At 43.4% G+C, this 21,923-nt stretch overlaps 1 protein-coding gene across 2 annotated transcripts in view; it reads left to right on the top strand.

Moving 5' to 3' along the window:
- The first annotated feature begins 615 nt into the window (after positions 1 to 615).
- The window catches only part of KIF4A (kinesin family member 4A), a 47,376-nt gene continuing 26,068 nt past the window's right edge, over positions 616 to 21,923 (top strand). For both annotated transcript variants that reach the window (XM_066580921.1, XM_066580920.1), the window contains exons 1-20: positions 616 to 725; positions 1,653 to 1,786; positions 1,859 to 1,973; positions 3,448 to 3,638; positions 5,197 to 5,289; positions 5,365 to 5,531; positions 6,360 to 6,454; positions 7,746 to 7,865; positions 9,884 to 10,059; positions 10,148 to 10,209; positions 11,475 to 11,607; positions 13,471 to 13,529; positions 13,613 to 13,718; positions 15,771 to 15,845; positions 18,680 to 18,859; positions 19,221 to 19,324; positions 20,150 to 20,294; positions 20,821 to 20,931; positions 21,009 to 21,092; positions 21,195 to 21,308. In XM_066580921.1, the coding sequence (XP_066437018.1) occupies positions 1,670 to 1,786; positions 1,859 to 1,973; positions 3,448 to 3,638; positions 5,197 to 5,289; positions 5,365 to 5,531; positions 6,360 to 6,454; positions 7,746 to 7,865; positions 9,884 to 10,059; positions 10,148 to 10,209; positions 11,475 to 11,607; positions 13,471 to 13,529; positions 13,613 to 13,718; positions 15,771 to 15,845; positions 18,680 to 18,859; positions 19,221 to 19,324; positions 20,150 to 20,294; positions 20,821 to 20,931; positions 21,009 to 21,092; positions 21,195 to 21,308 (2,247 nt within the window). In that variant the 5' untranslated portion in view covers positions 616 to 725; positions 1,653 to 1,669. The remainder of the gene's footprint in view (positions 726 to 1,652; positions 1,787 to 1,858; positions 1,974 to 3,447; positions 3,639 to 5,196; positions 5,290 to 5,364; positions 5,532 to 6,359; positions 6,455 to 7,745; positions 7,866 to 9,883; positions 10,060 to 10,147; positions 10,210 to 11,474; positions 11,608 to 13,470; positions 13,530 to 13,612; positions 13,719 to 15,770; positions 15,846 to 18,679; positions 18,860 to 19,220; positions 19,325 to 20,149; positions 20,295 to 20,820; positions 20,932 to 21,008; positions 21,093 to 21,194; positions 21,309 to 21,923) is intronic.

Here is a 21,923-nt window from a genome sequence, read left to right as displayed (position 1 = left end):
ATTGGCCGGTTCAATGAGAGCATTGGCACATTTATTTTTCTTTATGCACACGCAATTGTGCACAACTTACGAGCACAAAAAAAAAAAAAAGGTCCAGTAAAATACTCTGATGCCCAAGCAAAAGCACAGCGTAAATATACATTTATACCTTACTGCTGCTTTCAATAAAAAGAAATTATAATTTATTGTTAAAACACAGAAACCATCCGAAATGATAATCAAGTTAAGAGTTCTTCACCCCGTTTCCAGCCACGTCTGCAGCACTCCTCACTCTATACAGCTGGTACACGAGCACTCAAGCTGGGCGGTGCAAGACCTTTTAAAACAAATTGCGCATGCGCAGTGTCAGTTTGCAACTACAGTAGCGCGCAGCACCCATCTTAATCCGTCTAGAACTAACACGTCACCGGCTACACACAGCGACTCAACCCCCGTAGTGAATATTCGCGCCCAATAATTTCTTATTTTCTTGACGGGGCTCATTTGTAATCATATTTTGGGCAAATTTACCCTCACTAAAGATGGCGATTATACACTTTGCGCCTCCTTCCGGCGTGCGCGTCATCTAGACAGCCGGTGACGTACTGCGCTCTGATTGGTCGGTTCAAGACATTGGAAATTTTGAAAGCTTGGCGGTTGCAGCAGAAAGTTCCGCCGCCCAGGACGGGAGAGACCGGAGCTGAGAGCAGAACCGGAGCATCAGTGGAGAGAGGAGGCGCCCCCGGGTACGTGCTGAGCTCCATCAAGGTGTAAGACGTGGCCGCTGTACCTCCCAGCCCGTTACATAACGTCTGTTGGCCTGTCTATGCAGTGGAGTGCAGGCTATAGCACGCTGTTATCAGCCGGTAGTGGTACAATGGCCTCTTACACTCTCCCATAGACCCCCATGTTGCTGGTCACACATTGCATGGAATCCAAGTGCAATAAAGAGCGCAGAGCATCCTATCCTAGTGCGTATTATGTGTGCGCATACACGCCAAGATAGCGCATAGCGGTATGCAGCGCGGGCTCACGGCATTGCCTATCTATAGCGCCATACTAATACGGCAGTGAATTACAAACGCTCCTGTAAAGCCGCCTTTTGGGCGGAAAGAATCAAAAATAAAATCCTTTTTTTTTTTTTTCTGCGTTTATTTTAACGGGGTTTTAAAAAATGCTGCAAGTGTTTTATTAAAACTCTAAATAAAACCTACATGATGGCGATACACACGGAGACCGCAGTAAAAATCACGGATCCAATAGGCGTAGAGTTGGCATCTCGCTTAAGGCACGGCTCACATGAACGTATGGCGCGATATGTGTGAATGGAGTCAATGACCGCATGTTGCATTGTACCGCGTATTGCCTGTGGCCGCGGTTGGCTGCGTGACATCCGTGGTGGATCTGCACTATTGGGTGTTTGGGTGCAGATATTTCAGCTGTAGAACGTTTGCAAAAAAAAAGTGATCATCCCTTTAAAAATAGTTTTTTAAAAACTACAGTCCATCACACACAAGACCGCATGTGGCGGTTCTGGCAAAATAAAACCCCTTGTGTCTTTGAGAGGCGTCGTCCACCAAGTAATGAAGGCCTAATGCATCGCCCGCGCCCCGGAGCGCAGCACGGTTCATACCTGGAAGTTGCAGCGTTTTATGAAGTTTTTCTGTTCCCAGGCTTGTTTGGGTGCGAGATGGGCAAGGATGAGGGCATCCCCGTGAGAGTGGCTCTGCGCTGCCGGCCTCTGGTGCAGAAGGAGATCAATGAAGGCTGTAAGACGTGTCTTGCGTTTGTCCCCCGGGAGCCTCAGGTGGGTCGGTGACATCAGGTTCGTCCTTCCTGGCGGCTGCAGCTCTAGACTAATGTCCTCTCTAACCTACAGGTGATTGTCGGCAACGAGAAATCCTTCACCTATGACTTCGTGTTCGATCCGCTGGCCGAGCAGGAGGAGGTTTATAACACGGCTGTGTCTCCCCTGATACAGGGCCTGTTTAAAGGTAAGCTTAGGAGCTGGACGATCTGGAAGATAGAGGTACTTACCCTGAAAATAAGACCTACCCTGATTTTAGGATTTTTGGGGAGGCTTAAAATATAAGCCCTAGCTGCATTACATTTAAAATACATTACCTAGCAAGCTCGGTCCATGTCCCTCCCGTTGTTCTCCGGAGCTCCGACACTACTTGCTGTCCTCGGCTGCTCACAAATCACTTCCTGGTTACGGGAGTCATAAATCCCACCTACAGGAAGCGATGGCTCTGATTGGTTCTCATGCGCTGCTCGGCCAAGCAATGCGGCGCCCGGTGAACCAATGCGATGGCTGTGATTGCTTCATCGAGCGCTGCATTGATTGGCTGAGCAGCGGTCGAAGAAACAAACGGAACCATCACTTCCTGTAGCTGGGATGTATTGCCGCAGCTCAGTGGGAGAGATCTGGACTGAGCCTGCTAGGTAAGCATAAGACACCCCACTCCCCTGACGCAATGACTTTTTGAGGCGCTTTTCATCCCCACTTTTCAAGAGCCATACAACTTTTATTTTTTTATTGGTACCAGTTTATGGTACATATGTCTTTTCTGATCGCTTTTATTGTGCTTTTTTTTTGGGGGGGGGAGGTAAAATAAATAAAATAACTTTTTGTTTTTTGCTGTGCAGGATTATTAGTGTGCTCAAATTACAGTACAGGTAGTTATGGACACGATGATACCACAATGGGTTTTTTCGTAAATGTAAAAAAAATTTTCATACATATAAGGGAAAATGAAAATTTTTATTTATTTTATTTTTACATTATTTAGGTCCCTGAAGGGAACCTGATCCATAACAGCTATGATCACTATGGTAAGGTATTGCAGGACTTATGTCCTGCAATTCCTTATCACTGGTTATAGCTATCATAAGCAATGGCAAAGCGGGATGCCTGATTACATCATGGGGGTCCAATGATGTCACAGAGGGAGTGCCCTCCCTCTGTGAACCCTTTACGCCCCACGATCCTACATATATTGTAGCATGTAAGGGGTTAACAGCCTTACATACTGTGGTGGGAAGCGGCTAAAACTACCCCAGGATGTGCAAAAACTACATCTCCCACAATGCTCCATTTCCAGTTACCGACTAGAGTGCATCTGTGACTGTACAAACTGTGTCCTTGTATAATCTCAAGGCGGTGAGCCTACCTGACCAGAGAAGCATACAAATTGTGCCCGTTTGATACCAATGGAGAACGGGGGAGGGGGATGGGAGCGTGATGCTTAGGTTTACTTTTATAGCATTTCTGAAGCCATTTCTGTGATGGATTTGCCTATGTCCAGGATTGCAGATTGTGCTAACTTTTGCTATTTTTGGCTACTACAACCTCCTTGAGGCCGGTTTTTTAAGACTTTGCCTATGCAGGATGACAATGTTCTTTCTAGTCTGTATTGGGGATAAGAATATCAGTTTTTTTAAAGAGTTTGATGTGCCTTTTCTTAGGGTACAATGCCACAGTTCTTGCTTATGGACAGACGGGATCTGGAAAGACCTTCTCGATGGGAGGCGCTTACACCCATGACCAAGAGAACGAACCAACTGTGGGCGTCATCCCGAGAGTTGTGAAGGCATTGTTTCAGGAAATTGAACAAAGAGCAGACTGGGAATTTCTCCTTAAAGTTTCTTACTTGGAGGTAAACGTACAAGTCGCTGTTCTGTTAGTACTGTGGATAAGCGCAAACTTTGTAACATTATAGTTTGAGAATATGTAAACAGGTTATGCCACCCTGTATAGTAATGGCCTATCGCTGGACTATGCCATCACTTTACGATCAGAGGCTCCGACCTCATGTCCCCTAGGTCATCTTTGAACGGTAGTGCTCCAGTCCACCCAGGCATGCTGGGAACTGCATGGCCCTACTCGCTTGAATGGGGCTGTTCTGCAGATCCCTGCTAGACTTGTCTGTGCAGAAAAAAAAAATCAATGAAGGAGATGCAGTGGTGCTACCCCTTTTCTTAAGATCGGTGGGGGTCTGAGATGTTGGACCTCTACTGGCCATGTCCTCACTTTATAAAATGGGGATAACCCATTAAAGGGGCACTTCAGGATTTGTTAACTTTGTTTATTGATGGCTGACAGGTTGGGTCCGCACCTATCTCTGTGACCTGACATGGCCGTATTAACAGCTCTTTTTTTTTTTTAAATGCAGCTTGACCTATTTTTTTCCCCCTGTATTTGTATTCTTTTCTAGGGGGTAAATACTGATCAGTATATGTCCAGTAGAAAATAAACCATATGGAGACAAATGCTCATTGGATAGTGATGAGATACGGGTGTATGGCATCTGTAATACAGATCCAAATTACGGATGTGTTACAATACGCTTGTCTGAAACTGGCCTAAGGAAGTTAGCCAGAACAAAACTGAGGATGGGTTACAAATGGCAGATCGCAAGCTCAGAACACTCACGATCAACTGATTAGAAGGAGCTGCGGGTCGGCCAGAACGATGAAAAGGCAGTCCATTTCATCGGTTTCCCATTCACTTTGATCTGCTATTCTGAGGATGGATCACCAATAGTTTCCTTCTGGAAAATCCCTTGTGAGGGTGGAAACGCGGTACCGCTGTCCACATATGGTCAAACCACAGCCGCCCGTGGCAGCATAGCTTTTACTAGTAACTCGTGGCTGGCATGGGTGAATGTCATTTTGGCTGTAATTACGTAAAAGTAGTAACCAATTTTGACTGAATAATCTGTAGTATTTGTATAGCGGTAAAGCTCTACTGTTATAATATACAACTCGGATGGCGACTTATCTGCTGGAGGAACAAAGGATATGGGATGTTAAAATTTGACAATCCCATTTGTTCCAGTCGGGGGAGTGCTGTCCCCAAAAGCATTGGGTCGGTTCACACCAGAAGTTGGCAATCTATTTTCCGGCTCTGTATGCCAAACCTGCCCAATCATGGAAACGAGCAGCGCCGCATGGATCCAGTTGAGTGTAGTGGGTCCATCCAGCATGCTGCACTACTTTGGGATATTAACGGAAACTGATGTAGACTCCGTTCTGCAGATGTAAATCCAGCTTGGGGCTGTTGGGCCAGTTTATCTGTGTGAAGCTGGCCATGTAACCAGTCTAGGAAGTTCTCTGAAAGGCAGACATGGCAGCACAAATCTCTTGCCTGTCCAAGTGTTGGAAAACCGCATTAAAGGCTTCTATGTGATCACTTATTAATCTGTTTGTTTGAAGATCTACAATGAGGAAATTCTTGACTTGTTATATGCTTCTCGGGATAAAGCCTGTCCAATTAGCATCCGTGAGGATCCGAAGGAAGGCATTAAGGTATGTTACCGGAGCATTGCGTAAGTATAACAGTTGTGGGATATTAGAAGACTGATAACTTACTGTTCCCTTCAGATCTGTGGACTGACGGAGCGGGATGTAAAGACTGCTTTGGATACAATAAGTTGCTTGGAGCAGGGGAACAGCTCTCGCACCGTGGCCTCTACAGCTATGAATTCCCAGTCTTCTCGATCCCATGCCATATTCACCATCTCAATAGAGCAGAAGAAAAGGGCTGATAAGTAAGAGTCCTTTTTTTGCTCAGACAGATAGATTAAAATACACTATAGGAAGTGTATTGGCCATTACAAAACTTGCAGCAGCTATATGAGCTATATAATTGGTGCAGTTGCTTCTCTTTTCCTGTCTAATAGCCAGGCAGCTGAGTGGAAACCGAGCAGACCCCATTATAGTCAATGGGGTCTGTTCAGCGCTGTTCCCTCCCAGCCTGAGACTGAGCCATTCGGCCATAGGGATTCCCCTTCCCTGCTGATTGGGAATGCCCATTCATGTGATTACTACTATGTGTAAAAGGTATCGGCCACTGATGATTTTTTAAAATGTGCCGATAACTGTAAAATGGCTCACTTACTAATGTCATGTGACTAGAACATGGCTGCTCAGGGAGGAGCGTGTGTCCCAAGACTTCCATCAGGAGCCTTCATTGGATAACATTGTGCACAGCGTTGCACATATGCTAGTTTTGCTTTCCGTGTTCACCGAAGGCAACTGATAGACATAACAAATGTGAGCTCTGTGATGACCGTGAAGAATATTGTACAGAATGAGGGGCGTGACTTTACAGCTAAAGAAAGCAATTGGCGCAAATCTGCTAATTACATTATGAAGAATAATCGGAAAGTGGGCAACCCCTCTAAGTAACTGGCTTCAGCATGGCTGACGTGGAGCATTAGTTGGTCACTTTGGTACTATGATAGTTTGCCTTTAATCATTGAATTCTTATGATTCCTGTTTTTTGTGTGGTGGTTTTTTTTGGGTTTTTTTTGGGTGGTAGCTTGGAGTTATTGAGGAATCTGAACTATATCTGTAATCTGCTTCAATCCTTATAGGAACAACAGTTTTCGTTCCAAACTACACCTTGTCGATCTTGCTGGGTCTGAAAGGCAGAAGAAGACCAAAGCTGAAGGGGATCGTCTGAAAGAGGGTAAATATATATCAGAAGGGGAACCTGTCGGGTGATATATTCTGCCCCAAGATCAGTATATGGTGGAGGGGAGCATTGCTCCGATCTGTGATGTTTTTGATTTGGAGTAGGATTCCTGATTGGCATCTTGAAAAAAAAGGTTTGGTACGGTGTTAGCCAGTAGAGCAAAGTGTGATTGTTCTCAGCAAGAGAGACCACGTAATCTTGTAGATATACCTTTTAACAAATACATGATGTTATAGTGAGCTTTCGAACCTCACAGGGTCCTTCCTCAGGCATAATGAAATGGATCTGAAGAGGCATGCATATATATTCACACATACTTATGACAAGGCGCAGACATAGATGTGATTAATATGCACTTAAAAAATGCCACAACAGAGATAAAACCTTTACATCTATGTTTCTATGGTCCCTGAATTAGTGTTAGAGGGTCACCAGGCCAGTAGTGTTATCTGTGCTATAGATTTCTCATACTTCCCAGTCATGCATGAATCCTTTTGAAGAATTTAACCCTCTGTTGAAAGTGTCAAAAGTTACATTTGTATTCCCAAATTCTTCTATGGCTTTGTGATCTGAAATTGCCTTTCAATATAATAACTTTCATGTCTTCAAAGTTGTGTCCATGACTAGAAAAGTGATCTGCCACAGAGAATTTTGTCTAATTGTGTGGTGAGGAGACCTCATCCTCTAAGTTTGTCCTGTTTCTCCAACGTAGAGGGCCTCAACAGGACATTTACTGTACAGGATCAGGTAGACCACATCGGATGTGAAACATGTGAATGTCCCCGGGATCTTCTAGTCCTGCTGTGTGTTGGGGCATCTTTAATGGTGTGAAGCAAGTGGTGTGCAGACTTACTTTCCATGGTACACCACTGTGATCCTTTTTTTCTGGTGATTGGTGGACATCTTAGAGGGCAGGAAAGGGTTCTATCCAGAGAGCGATAACTACTAAGCAGCCTCAAGAGTGTTTGCAAAGCAATGCCCCGCTCCGCTGTCTCAGGTATCACTTGACAGCAGGCAATGGACAGCAAGTTAGAAGGAAGGGAGACCCCCTAGTGGCCAGCGTTTTTGAGACCCTTTTGTGCAGAAAAATCACTGAAGTTAAAGAATGTGAATTGGAATTTTACAAGTTTATCACATTGGCTATTCTATTACCAAACGTTTGACTACTTAAACCTGACCGGTTTATTCTTCCTTTTAGTGTTCGTTTTGGCTAATTCTTTAGTAATGTATCATAGTATCACCCTTAAGATTACAATAAGTAACCTGTGGACTTCTGGACTCGTAGGTATCAGCATCAACCGTGGCCTGTTGTGTTTGGGCAATGTTATTAGTGCTTTGGGAGATGATTCAAAGAAAGGCGGCTTTGTGCCATACAGAGACTCCAAGTTAACTCGTCTTCTACAAGGTAAGTTTTTGTAGTTTTGCTCATTGCATTACACCTGGAAGAAGCCATATGAGAAGTATAGTATGGGCTGCAGGGTTGCTTCTATTGCTCTAAAGTTTCGGGAATGGAAATGGCTACCAAGTAATACAATGATTCCGTGTCCTGGAGTTGGCTGAACTCTCAGAATATGCATCCACCCAAGGGCCTAGTTGGGGACACATTGTATCCTACAGTTAGCAGTGATTTGTATCTGGTGCAATCTGTTATATTGTAGGATCAGGCAGTATTCAGAATAATTATACCGCAAACTTACTGAGATGTCATATATTGCTGCAAATAGCCCAATATTGGCTTGAATATGGGGGAAATGGGTTGGTTAAAAAAAAAGCAACAATTTTTTGAAGTCCTATGAAGGGCCACACTTATGAATTGGTTAGCACCATAACTGTTGTAAATACTTTTAGACCGACTTAGTAGCAAAGCCAGAAATTGGCAAAATTTTGGTACAAATCTAGTCTTAAATGCTGGACCTGAGTCAAGTCTCATATACATTTATATTAGTGGTGTATGTTGTATGCGAAACTTGGGACATGACATCTGGCCTCTGGAACGGTGGCTGTGGACAGAGGCTGCTTTTGTGCTTCCTTATAGCCTACTACTAAACCTGGAGCACACTTACTGCTGTCACAAGATTAACTTTTGTCTTCACATTTTGTGACTCTTCCAGGGTTGGCAGCTGCAGAAGATTTAAATTTATCATCGGTTTCCCTGAAAATAAGACACTGTCTTATATCTCCCCCCCCCCCCCCCCCCCAAAAGAGGCAGGGTCTTATTTTCAGGGAGGGCTTATAATCACCTAGTAGCCAGCGTTCGGCTCCCTCGTGCTGGGCTGCGGTGCTGCTGCGGGCTTCTGTGTACTCCTGAATGCTGACACAGCATTTCTTCTGGTAGCGGGGCTTGTATACTCCAGCAAGTGGTTACTGTGATTTGACTGACGTGGCACTTGATGAGCCGATCAGAGCCATTCATTGAATGGCTGTGATTGGTTAATCAAGCGCCAGCTAGGATTGGCTGAGGCAGCTCTCGATGAAACAATCAGAACAATCGCTTGCTGGAGGTGGGGTATTCAAGCCCCGCTACCAAAAGAAAACTGTTAGCGTTCAAGAGTACACAGAAGCCTGCAGCAGCGCCGCAGCCCAGCGCGAAGAATCCACACGTTTTTTTTTGTTTTTTTTTTCTTGTAGTTTAGCTAGAGCTTATTTTTGGGCAAGGGCTTATATTTCAAGCCTCCCGCCCTCTATATCCCCCCTGCTTTGACTTTCTAATGTTAAAAACGCATCACATGAAAAACAAACCCCCAGAGGGTACCCGAAAAGAGAAACCTATTCCTCCTAGACGGAGCAAAAATACTAATCCCTAGGCATTGGAAAGACACAGACCCCACTAGCATCCATGAATGGTTTAATGAGACAGCAGACAGCGCCATTGTATAATGGCAGAAAGAGCCCCCTAGAAGACTCTGAATCCAAAATTGGATTGCCAAGGGTTAAAGGAAGCAAGTGTAGCATGTTGCAGCGTCAATCTGTGTATTTAACCTTTTTATACTCCAGACAGATGTCTCTTAAAGCGCCATACACAAAGCATGAGTGAGAACTACAGGCAAGGGAATACAATATACATAAAGTCCAGAGTGTGATAGGTGGTGGGGAGTTGTTTCTACAGGAGGTCTTTAAGTCAATGAAATGGTTTTTCTGGGAGTAAAATATTAATGGTCTTTCTTTGGAAGAGGTCATCAATATTAGGCCGTTAGACGTATGGACAGCACATCGTAGAGAATAGACTGCAGCACGCCCCTGATCACTGCAGCCTCTTCCAACGACTGCTCGACAGATGCCAGGAGTCTGGCCAACAGGGATCTGATACTGAGAATAGGTTATCAATAGTTTAGTCCCAGAAAAACCTTTAAAATGCCTGAATCTTGGATATATTAGAAACGATATTATCTTAAGTCTTCTTTAAAAAAGTCCATTTGTCTACAGATTCCCTGGGTGGTAACAGTCACACCCTGATGATTGCATGTGTGAGCCCTGCTGACTCCAACATGGAGGAGACCGTCAATACTCTTAGATATGCAGATCGAGCCAGGAAGATCAAGAATAAACCTATAGTCAACACGGATCCGCAGGCTCTAGAGCTCCAGAAACTCAAGCAGCAGGTACTTATAGCTTCACGGAAGCCAAGAAAATGGGAACAAGACCTCCTTTATCAGAATCACAATGTGCTTTTATGATTGTCTTGAACAGGTACAAGATCTGCAGGTTTTGTTGCTGCAGGCCCACGGAGGGACTCTGCCCGTCTTAACAAAGTAAGAGATCCCCATTTCTGGAGTATTTAATGTAAAAAATACTTCTACAGGTTGACCTATGGGCATTTGGTCGCTGACTGAACTAAATACTGTGTATGTTCAACTGTAAAAGAATTGGCTTGTACACTTGGCTTCCTTTTAAGAGACCCTGCAAGCCTGGACAAAGATGGTCGCACCACTTCTGACTACTTGATGCGCTAAGATACTACCTGCTCCTCTTACCGGCCAGCACTGGTAAATCAAAGCCGATGTAGTATTTTGGATGCATACTAATACATACTATGCACTAGGATGTCAGAGAAGCTGCTGGGCAGTATCAAAAAGAAACAATGGCAACAATGCTGCCATTGTTTCTTTTTGATACTGGACTGCTACGTTTGGAGTTTTCTGGCTCTGACTCCATTACAATTGGCATGCATGAAGCAGATTTATTGATCTGGAATAACTGCTACAAAGTCCTGAGGTGTGCTGCGAATCAACGTAATTGCATAGAGAAGCTGCTGTGGCCATCTTTGTCCAGAGGGTCGCTTTAAATATTGCTACTAGATTTGTGTACAGATCCAGTTTTGCAGTACTTTTAGCAAGGCTGGTTTAGGCTGACTTTCCACGCCTACTCTGTTTCTTTCCAAAAAAAAAAACAGACTTTACAGGAAAGTCTCCAGTGAAATATAAAATACATCACATACAAAGCATTCTGAAATCGGTCTTGAGATACAAGATGGGTTATCTGCTTATTGAGGGATTAGGTTACATCCTGTCTATGGAGAGGGGAGGAGAGCAACTACAGGGAAACTAAGACAGAAAGGCGCTGCTGCTGAAAGCTCTAGTAAGTGTTTTATGTTGGCCAAGTGCTGGATTCACAACTACACTGCTCGGTACACTGTATAATGTCCGTACTGCTTCTCCTTGTGAGGGTGAGCTTACAGAGAAGGAGTAAGATCTCCTTTATGTGCTGTGTATAGCAGTGATATAGCAGCTAGTTACACTTACTGGAGTTGAGGTCAGGTAAATATTGACCGGAAAATGACTAAAAATTTCATATGGAACTCCTAATGGCCAAAAATAGTTTAGTTATGTCAGACATTGGCTCATTCTGAAATGACAAGTGTACTTTTGTTCTTGAGGTTAACATGGTTCATAATAAACTTCACTAAGGTGGTGTGTTCTCAGTGTAGGGTGCGAATTCCAATATGGGAGTTATGGCATCTCTTTACTGGCCTCTCCCATGGACATGCCGCTTATTCTGTTCTTCCTTTCTTACTTAGCATGCAGCCATCTGAGAATTTACAGTCTCTTATGATGAAGACTAAAACCTTGGAGGAAGAGAATCTCAAGCTGAGTCGAGAGCTGAGTGAGTCTTCAGAACAGACTGCTCAGTTTCTTGAGAGGATTATTCTGGTGAGCCGGAATGCTTTGCTGTATATTACACTATGAAGTTTCTGGCCAACTAAACAAGAAATGTAAACAGAAAACTTTTGTCCTCCAAATGATTTCGCTCCCTACAGGGAAAGGGGCACAAGGGGAGATGTGGTCGCATGTGGCATATTTGCAGAAATTTTTGCAGATGTATAGATCTGAATGGGATTTCTTAAAATCCAGGCAGATGCTGCAGAAACAACCCCATTCAGATGGATGTATTGGCTTTTCAGTTGCAGAAATTTCCATTACAAATCTGTAGTTTAAGTATACCCTAAGGCTGGGTTCTCACAGGGCAGATTCTCGGCGGAAATCTCGCGGTTTGGCCGCAGCGAAAAATCGCAAGATTTCCGCCGGGAGAACCGCTGCTGCAAAACTGGCGGCTTTGAAGCGGCCCGGCTGCTCGCTCTCCCATAGAGGAGAGCGCGGCCGCAGCAGCAAAAAAAAATGGACAAGCTGCGGTCGGCAAATCCGCGCCACAGCGGCAGCTTTTGCTGGCTTAGCCACAGCGGATTTGCCGTCCCGTGTGGACGAGATTTCTGAGAAATCTCGTCCACATGGCTGCCTAATCCCGGGATTAGCGGCCGCATGCAGATTTGCGCGGTGAAATTACACACAGAATTTCTGTGGCAAATCCACCCTGTGTGAACCCAGCCTAAGGGATGGTTCATGTGGGCTGCTATCACTGTTAAATGAGCTTTTATTGAGATCAGTCCTTGTTTAACTGGCCCTTACACAGACCGTTATGGAGGACAAATGATTGTCCTCCATTCACTTACACTGCATTGGGGGAGGGGGACACTTTTTTTTGTGTTCTTTTTGAGCATTGTCCAGCACTATCAAAGCAAAAAAAGTGATCCCAGCTGGTATACTGCCCTCTAAATGGTGTGCTCCCTGGAAGTTATCACTTGGCAGTACAGCATTGGCGTCCAGTGTAGCTGTCCTACAATAGAATGGCTGCCAACTGAGATCTGGGTATTTGTTCTTCAATAGTGTGTCGCTAACTTAAGGGATATTGAACGGCATCATTCTCTACAGTGTTTAATTCTTGGCAGCACATCCCATCTTCACATTAGGAAATATGCTGCTGAGATGTGTGTAGGGTGAGGGGGTGAAGTCTGCTGTCTGCTGAGGATCTACATTAAAATCCACCCAAATGGTGCGTATTTTCTGCTGCAGAAATTCTGCACTATTTCCGCTACATGTGAACACACCCCTTGGCTGTTTCCACGGAACTGGTGCACTGCGGAATCTTCAGGGCTCAGTTGACGAACTGTCTTGAAACCTGCAAGGCCTAAAGTTGGTTGTTGATCTGTGGCTATTTTCTTGGCTAATGGTGTTTTTCAGTGCGTTTTTTTTTAAGATTTCTGTTTGTTTACTCAAATGCATCATTGGAGGAACAATGCAAATCTACACTAAAATGCGAAATGCAACCAACCCTCTCAAAAACACCCTGGGGATTTAGCTTTTATATTACCTGCTTTTTCTGCAACATTAAACTCTGCTTTGCAAGCTATTAGCGCAGCGGCTATTTTGGATTTTTTTGTAGCCGCGAAAACTACGACGAAAGAATAATCGTTCATTCAGTCACTGCTGGCACTTACACTGCGACTATTCAGTTTCACTTGATCTTGTGAGAATGTGAACAATGGTCGTTCTGTGTAAAAAGGCCTTTAGGCTGGAATCACACATTGGCCGGAGATGTTAATCAAGTGATGATTGAACAAAAGAGATTATTTTTTCTTAATACTTTCCCCCTTCTGACTTTGGTTCAAGAAAGACGCATCTGTAATTCCAGCCTAAAGTTTCTATTTTTAAATTTTTTTTTCTTCTCCCTACTTGTAGACGGAACAGGAGAATGAGAAACTGAACACAAAGCTGGAGGAACTTAAGCAACATGCAGCGTGAGTCTTATGATCAGCCTGGAATCTTGTGATCGGGGATCTGCTAACTTTCCTGTTTTTAACTGGATTAATTTCTATCACAGATGTAAGTTGGACCTGCAGAAAATAGTTGAGACATTAGAAGACCAAGAGCTTAAGGAAAATCTAGAAGTTATTCGAAACTTGCAGCAAGTCATTGTCCATCTTCAGGTAAGCTAGTGCAATCTGCCGCCCTTCTGAAAGGAACACATTAATTGGTTTTGAAATTGGATATTCAGTCGGTCGATGTGATTTGTGTCTACATCCTTTAGGCCATATAGTAGACTAGACCGACGTATAACTCATGAAGGGCCTGTTGCACCAAAGTTTCCATCTTGGATCAACAAGAGTTAATCTAAGGTCAAGTAGAAAAACGTTGCACCAACACGGTTTAGTCTGATCTTGGTTCAATTTGATCCCCTGATTTTAGCTAATTAAACTAGTTGAATTTAGTTTCCCACCTTGGATTTTGGCTGCTAGACTGCTGATGGACGTTTCTGGGTTGTGAAATTACACCCAAGTTTGCCGCTAGTAGCAGCCGGGTTTGTACTATTTAGCTATGAATGCTGGTAAAATCACCGTCGTGTACAATCGGCATGCGGGATACGTTTCTTCTAGATTCAACCTTTGATCGCAGATCAGGTGAACTTGGTTTTGAAAATCTTAGATCAAAAAGTGTTGGCGTAAAAGTGTTGCACCGACTACAGTAGATCGAAGTTTAACTAATCCAGCATCAACAGCGTAGTTGGTGTAACCAGCCCTAAGACAACCGCCTAGAAGATGATTAATCGCCACCAGTTTACTTCCTACTTATTAAAATTCCTTTTTAGTGAATAGAGACAGCCCCTTTGTTAAATCCATTAATTTGTGTCATGTTCACCTAACTATTTTTGTTGGTAAGTAGACAATTCAAGTAAATGTTCCATCCGCCCTTTAGACTTGGAAATTTGTTTTGTCGTGTTCTGTGTCTGACAGAAATACTGCCACCATGTGGTTGGATGACCACCTGACACACTAAGGCATTTACCGTATGTCAGAAGGGCCTGGCAGTGCCAAACCTCTGACTGCTTCCATAATCAGTTAGAGTGCAAAAGTGTTGTAACTGATTATTGAAACCAGCAGGAAATACTTTACTGTCCCTCTATTTCCAGTCTGGGCGCCGCTGAGTATCACCAGCGGTAACCCCTGACACTCTCCTGGCGTCTGCGCTACTGCACTACCTGTATGCGTAGGTGCAGGGAGAAAAGTGTCAGAGCCTGTAATACTCGGTGGTGCCTGGACCGGAGCTACAGAGGGAAAATAAAATACCTCCTGGTGGGGTTGCTGCCCACCAAAGGTAATGAAGCCACTGTTGCCCCTGGGGGCATGATTACTTTTGCGGTCACTGTGGTTATCCACGTACATTTGAAACTAAACTCTCCACTTCTTTAGCCCACCAAGGAAGTTTTTTGTTTTAGTATGAAATATTTTACCCTATTTTCTATTCAAACCTGGATGCGTCTTGTAGTCAAGAAAATATGGTACAGGTGACCCAATAGAGGGAGACTTGGCACCTAATTGTTTATACGGTGGCCTGCACTCACGAGTCGGGGGGTTGAGGGAGAACCATATCACTCCACCCATTCACTGGTGTAGTGGAGATCAGTCCCTGCTACAATCAGTCAGCGCCCACATTGAAGCACTGTACAGCATATTGTGGGTCTAGTAATCACAAGGGGTTCCGTGACTAGTGGCTCCTGTACCTAGAACACTGCCCTCAAGTGGATTCATTTTCTATTAGTCACTGTCTTGGGCTGTCTTCTAGTATTCTAATATGTGACCAGGCTACAGAGCTGAGGGTGCTTGTTGGCATATAGGGCACATTTCTATATACTGATTGTGTTGTGCCTTCTGGCTTGGTTTTGTTAGGACATCTATTATATTCCATATATATAAATGTCTTTGGTAACAGACTTGAATTAAACATCATTTACATCGTACCTTGTTTTGTTTATTCTTCTAAGCCCCAGAAAAGATATATTTTGAGCTTCTATTCTGAACCATATAGTTAGATTGGAGACCTAATTGTTCGCTTGCCATTTGTGTAATGTTACGGCTCCACCTCAGTAACAATTTGTTTGCATACACAAGAACTTTGTTTTTTCCTTCCTTTTGCTGCCAATTGTTCAGCAAGCGCTCCTGTGGAGCGGCAGGTCTGACCTTCTCAATCGTTTCCTTTATCAGGATGAAAGTTCGGGAATTGCTGCATCCATTGAAGCTTTGGTGGATGAGGTCACAAACTCTTCTCTGTCTGAAGAGGTAAGACTAATATGAAGATCAAGGAAACGGAAATGCAATAGAAAGGATTTGTGACTTTTTTTGAAAAGCCTCATAAAAGTGTGTAAAAGCTCTTCTATATCATCACTTATCTAAAGTTACCCAACTTAAAGGGGTTGTCCCGAGGCAGCAAGTGGGTCTATACACTTCTGTATGGCCATAATAATGCACTTTGTAATGTACATTGTGCATTAATTATGAGCCATACAGAAGTTATAAAAAGTTTTATACTTACCTGCTCCGTTGCTAGCGTCCTCGTCTCCATGGTGCCGACTAATTTTCGCCCTCCGATGGCCAAATTAGCCGCGCTTGCGCAGTCCGGGTCTTCTGCTTTCTTCTATGGAGCCGCTCGTGCCAGAGAGCGGCTCCGTGTAGCTCCGCCCCGTCACGTGCCGATTCCAGCCAATCAGGAGGCTGGAATCGGCAGTGGACCGCACAGAAGAGCTGCGGTCCACGAAGGTAGAAGATCCCGGCGGCCATCTTCAGCGGTAAGTATTGAAGTCACCGGACCGCCGGGATTCAGGTAAGCGCTGTGCGGGTGGTTTTTTTAACCCCTGCATCGGGGTTGTCTCGCGCCGAACGGGGGGGGGGTTTAAAAAAAAAAAAACCCGTTTCGGCGCGGAACATCTCCTTTAAGGCTCACTGCTTAACATGGGCTGACAGTCTTCTCAGCAACTACGTCCCTGCTAAGGTCGTCGGCGCTCGTGCAGAGCCTTTAAACTGAAAGGCTCGCCGGCTTCTCAGCTGCCTCTCCCTCAGCTCTTCACCTCCTATAGGAAGCAGAGAACATTTTCACACGAGAAGTCAACTTGTTTTTGAAGCGGACGACAAGCCATTTCCACCCCCCCACCCCACCCCCAGCATTCACACTCAATGATTATTGCTCAAATTTGTTTGAACTAATTTTGAGCGATAATCGTTACAGGTAATTGGGCCTTTAGTTGAGCTGTTGGTGACCCTCTTGTCCCAGGCAAACCAAGATGACACACTGCTTCTGACTACCAGGGCTTACTGTGCCCTGATAGTGAAGGACCCTCACACACTCTGGTCAGCGCTGTTCTCATGAGCAGCGCTGGCCAATTAGATTAGCATGTAGTATCTGTCTGCCGATGCATAGTGTGCGCCACCAGAAGCTGCTCAACCGTTTTTTTGTTTTTTTTCCATCAGACTAAAGTGTCTTTTGTGATTTAAATTGCAACTTGGGCTATAAGAAAAGATTCCCCTGATTCTTATTTATTTTTTTTCTTTTTAACCCCTTAATGACACGGCCTATTTTGGGCTTAAGGACGCAATGATTTTTGGCGGATTTTCATCTCCATTTTTCAAAAGCCATAACTTTTTTATTTTTCTGTCGACGCGGCCGTATTAGGGATTGTTTTTTGCGTGGCGAGCTGTAGTTTTTATCGGTGCCACTTTTGGGTACATAGACTATATCGTAAAACTTTAATTTTTTTATTTTTTTTATATAACAGGGAGAGAGAACGCATCAATTCTGCCATAGATTTTTTGGTTTTTTTACAGCGTTAATCATGCAGCATAAACGTCACAATACATTTTTTTTTTTTTCCTGCGGGTCGGTACGGTTATAACAATACCAAAATTCTTTTTTTTTTCCGTTTTTTTTGCAATAAAAACCCTTATTTTGGAAGTCTTTTTTCTTTTTCTTTTTTTTTTTCTCTATCGCTGCATTCAAAGTTCTGTAACTTTTTTTTTTTTTTTTTTTTTTTTTTTTCTATGTACGGAGCTCTCTGAGGCCTTATTTTTTGCAAGACTTTTATTGCATTTTTTGGGAGGCAAAATGCTAGAAATTAGCATTTTGCCTCTGTTTTTAGCGCTTTTTTTTAATGTTTTTTGCCGTACAAAATAAAAAGCGTGTTCAACTTTTTGTACATGTTGTTACGGACGGGCCAATACCCAAAATGTGCCATTTTAATTTTTTTAACTTTTTTTTTTTAGGCTAATATTAGGGACTTGCAGCACTTATGATCGCTGTGATAAGGCATGGCAGGGCTACTGCCCTGCCATGCCTTATCGCTTATACAGCGATCATAGGCATTGGAACTACAGGATACTAGTGTCTGGCGTCCTGTTGCCATGGCGACAGGCCGGGCTCTCGTGATAACATCACGACAGCCGGCTGGAAACAGAGGGAGCGCGCTCCCTCTGGGAACTCTTTCCCTGCTGTGATCTACTTAGATCGTGGCAGGGAAGGGGTTAACAGCGGGGGGCGCATCTCACTGACAGCCGGCTCCCGCTGCGGGATAGCGCAAGATCAGTCATGATCTCGCACTATCCCGATGACGTAAGGGGGGTACCAGCCTGCCATGACGTACCCTTACGTCATGGGTCGGGAAGGGGTTAAAGAAATGGGATTGCAGTAGAATAGAAGGAAGAAAAACTACAAACAGAAGGAAAAGTCCTAAAGGCTGTTTTTATTTTCGCTCTATAGTATATGTACTTACACTATCTATTTACACTTGTATATTAGACACTTTCCTTTAATAGTACAGGGAAGCAGCAGCGCATTCAAAACCCCAAGCTTGTCAGTGTAAAGGTCTGTCCTGATGAAACTACCCCTTCTATAAAGACCCTCTTCCCTGGTGATGGGCAGTTATCACTCTGGGAAGCTGTGGATGTCACCGCACTGCAAAGTGTCAGGGAAAGTGTTACACGGCAGTCGTGTAATATTGCTACATGGTTGCTTGGAGTTCTTCACAACAGCATATGAAAAAGGCTGATATATGTATTTTTTCTTTTTTTTTTCTCTATTAGAGGGAATCCATTTTTCAATGTTTTTTTTTTTGTTTCCTTTTCAGAAACTCGATAACGGAGAGAAGCGTTCTTCTGATGGCTTTACCGCTACTCATGCCCTTAGACAGGCACAGCTTTCCAAAGAACTGATTGAATTGAATAAAGCATTGGTTCTGAAGGAAGCGCTGGCAAAGAAGATGGCTCAGAATGACAATCAGCTGGAACCTATGCAAGGCGAATACCTGGTAAGCATTGTCATTGACTCTAAGACCATGTTCACATCTTGTGGTATCTTAATGCCATACCACAGGCAAAGGGCAAGATTGATGTACAAAACTGAGTATTAATCCATGCTACAAAGAGAGCTCAAAAATAAGCTATATTTTTGCACTTGTGTTGTAACCTATTCCAAACACCATTTATTCAAGATTTATGAATGCAACTCACATTTTGTAACGCATGAATGCAAAGAAAAGAAACAAACTGCAAACAAAAAACCTGTTCATGCATTCATCGCTCATCACTAGTTCGGACTGCGTTCACACAGTCTCAACCTTAAGCTACTTCACATTATGGATGTTTAATACGGTCCCTTTTTTCTTGCAGATTAACATAAAGTCCTTGGAAGCAGAAGTAGGCGCTCTGCAGAAGGAAAAGGAAGAGCTAATCCTTGCTCTTCATTCGGCCAAGAAGGATACCAATCAGGCCAAGTGAGTAATGATTAAACCGTTCTCCATAGCCATTCACATGTTGTTCCATAACTTTTGTTTAGTTTGTATATACATGTGTCTTCCAGTATGACTTAGTTCTGTTTTGAGATGGTGTGTGTATATGTAATTACACTTTTCCTAAATTTTTAAACTGATGCTGTCATCAGCTTTGAATTCTCTAAACGGTCATGGAGCTCAATGGTGAGGGAATAAGGAGTCCAAGGAGCTGTTTTCATACTCGCATGTACCCCATTCCTGTGGTGTCAGCAAAGTCAGTGAGTGCCAACAGCTTGACTCTGTGCACTCGTGTCTATAGGAGATGCCCGCACAAAATTGAGCTGCTGGTGCATGCCAACCTGTGGGGACACAGAGCTGCTATGGGGCGCCCAGTGAGTATAAAGCGCAGTTCCCTCACTTTTCAGCCCCGTAATGTAGTTTATTATTAGACATGCCGATTTGTTTGCGTGAAGAATGTCAGAGCTCTTTCGGGCAGTCTGCTTAGACAGACAGATACGTCGTTGGCTCGTTCTAACGGGAAATCGTTCAGTCATTCACTGTATAGGTGGATGAGAACGATTGAACAATCTGGATTTAAACCGAACTGTTAGTGAATGAGCCAACTATTTGTATGGCTGCGTAAAATTGAGTACTGCAGAGCAAACTATTGGTCCGATCATTGGTAGCGTTTACACTGAATTATAATTGTTCATTCTTGATTGTTTAATCGTTGCATGTAAAAGGGCCTTAGGCTTACATTCCTAAAGTTTTTTTTAACCAATTGGGTAGGAATCAAAAATATTGACTTTCTAAATAAAATGTTCACAGGCTGAGTGAAAGAAGAAGAAAGAGGTTGCATGAACTAGAGGGTCAGATGTCCGACTTGAAGAAAAAGCTGCTTGAGCAGTCGAAGCTTCTGAAGTTGAGGGAGTGCACTGAAAAAACGGTCACCAAATTGAATGACGAGATTAAAGTGAGTTCATCGCTAATGCTTGTATAGAACACGCTGAGATCCCTAAAGTAGTTTCCACCGCTCACGACTAAATGTTAAAGGCATCATCCAGGATATTAAAAAGTTCTAAAAGGTTAAAATGAAGAAAAATTGAATACACTCCTATCCCAGTGGCTCCCCATCCGGTGCTGCAGACCCTTTGCCTGCCATACGGCATCCGGAAAAAAACAACGGGTGGTCATGTGACCTCTCCGCCAGTCACAGGCTTCATCGGTAAATCTTCTATAGCTGCTGAAGCCTGTGAGTGGCTAAGCAGTCGTGTGCACAATGAATGACACATGACTGTCCGCCAGTTCTTCTGGCTTCCATGCAGCAGGCACTGGGGCTGCAGCGCTGGATGGCGAGCCTCTGGGACAGGTAAGTGTTAAAATGAAGAGAAATTTAACACTTTTTTTTAATATAATTTTATTTTTAATGTCCCAGAAAACTCCTTTCAGCTTTTTAATAAACAGTATTGCAAATGCAGCCATCTGCTTGTTTTCTCTAGGCAATGAAAACGCAGAGAGTTCAGCTAATGAGGCAGATGAAGGAAGATTCTGAAAAGTTCCGCTCTTTTAAGCAACAGAAAACTAAAGAAGTGATTCAGCTTAAGGAGCGAGTAAGTCGGAGCATTTTATTATAACCGGTGTACGCAGTTTCTACTCTTCTTGCTAAACCATGTTTATAATTTTTTAGGACCGTAAGCGACAATATGAACTGCTAAAATTAGAAAGGGACTTCCAGAAGCAAGCCAATGTACTACGTAGGAAAACGGAAGAGGTAAGTAGTATTTTTTTTTTTCTAACTGCATTTCAGGGACATAAAGCCACTAAAGTGTGTATGAGCGAGCCCTATCAAACTTTTTTTTTTTTTTTTTTTCAGGCAGCGACTGCAAACAAGAGATTGAAAGAAGCTCTACTGAGACAGAAGGAAGCTTTGGATAGGCGTAAGGATGCTCAGAACAAGGGCATGGAGGGAGCATCTGCTAGAGTTAAGGTATGTGACGTATGAACACTATACCTTCCTACGCATCAGATTTAATTTACAGGTAAATGGGGGGGGGGGGGGTGTTAGGACTGTTTCATTCTGCATCACTTGCTAAATGTTTCTGTGCACACGTAAGACCGTCCTTCCTGTGGAGTCAGGGTTTTTGCTTTATTTTGACTAAAAAAAAAAAAAAAATTTATCCAACTTAGGTTTACTGACCTCTCAATTCGGTTAAATTGTCAGTAGATCGGTAGGGTTTAAGCTCTAGATATTATTGCCGATCAGCTGTTAAAAGCAAACGTGGAGGGGTGTGTTTCACTTCACTTGAAAACTGTGCATTTTTCAGTCCACTAAATGGTACCACTTAAAAAGTTTTTTGTCTTGCAAAAAATGGCCCTTTTACAGCTATGTTGATATAAAAAATAAGTTGTGGGCCTTGAAAGACTCGGACTAAAATAAATGAAAAATCAAAAAAAGCTCTAAACTGGAAACCGAAATCCATTCAGAATTTGCATGATGGTGTAGTCGAGATGGGTAATGAAGTTTGATCAAGTAGTATTAAGGCTTATGGATACCATGTGTCTTTGCCCAAAAACTTTTGTAACTGGATATAATTTACAAGTT

This window comes from Eleutherodactylus coqui, chromosome 10 (genome assembly GCF_035609145.1).
Source record: "Eleutherodactylus coqui strain aEleCoq1 chromosome 10, aEleCoq1.hap1, whole genome shotgun sequence".
Lineage (NCBI taxonomy): Eukaryota > Metazoa > Chordata > Amphibia > Anura > Eleutherodactylidae > Eleutherodactylus > Eleutherodactylus coqui.
The sequence above is the reverse complement of the archived record's forward strand: the minus strand, read 5'-3'. Positions and strand labels throughout refer to the sequence as shown.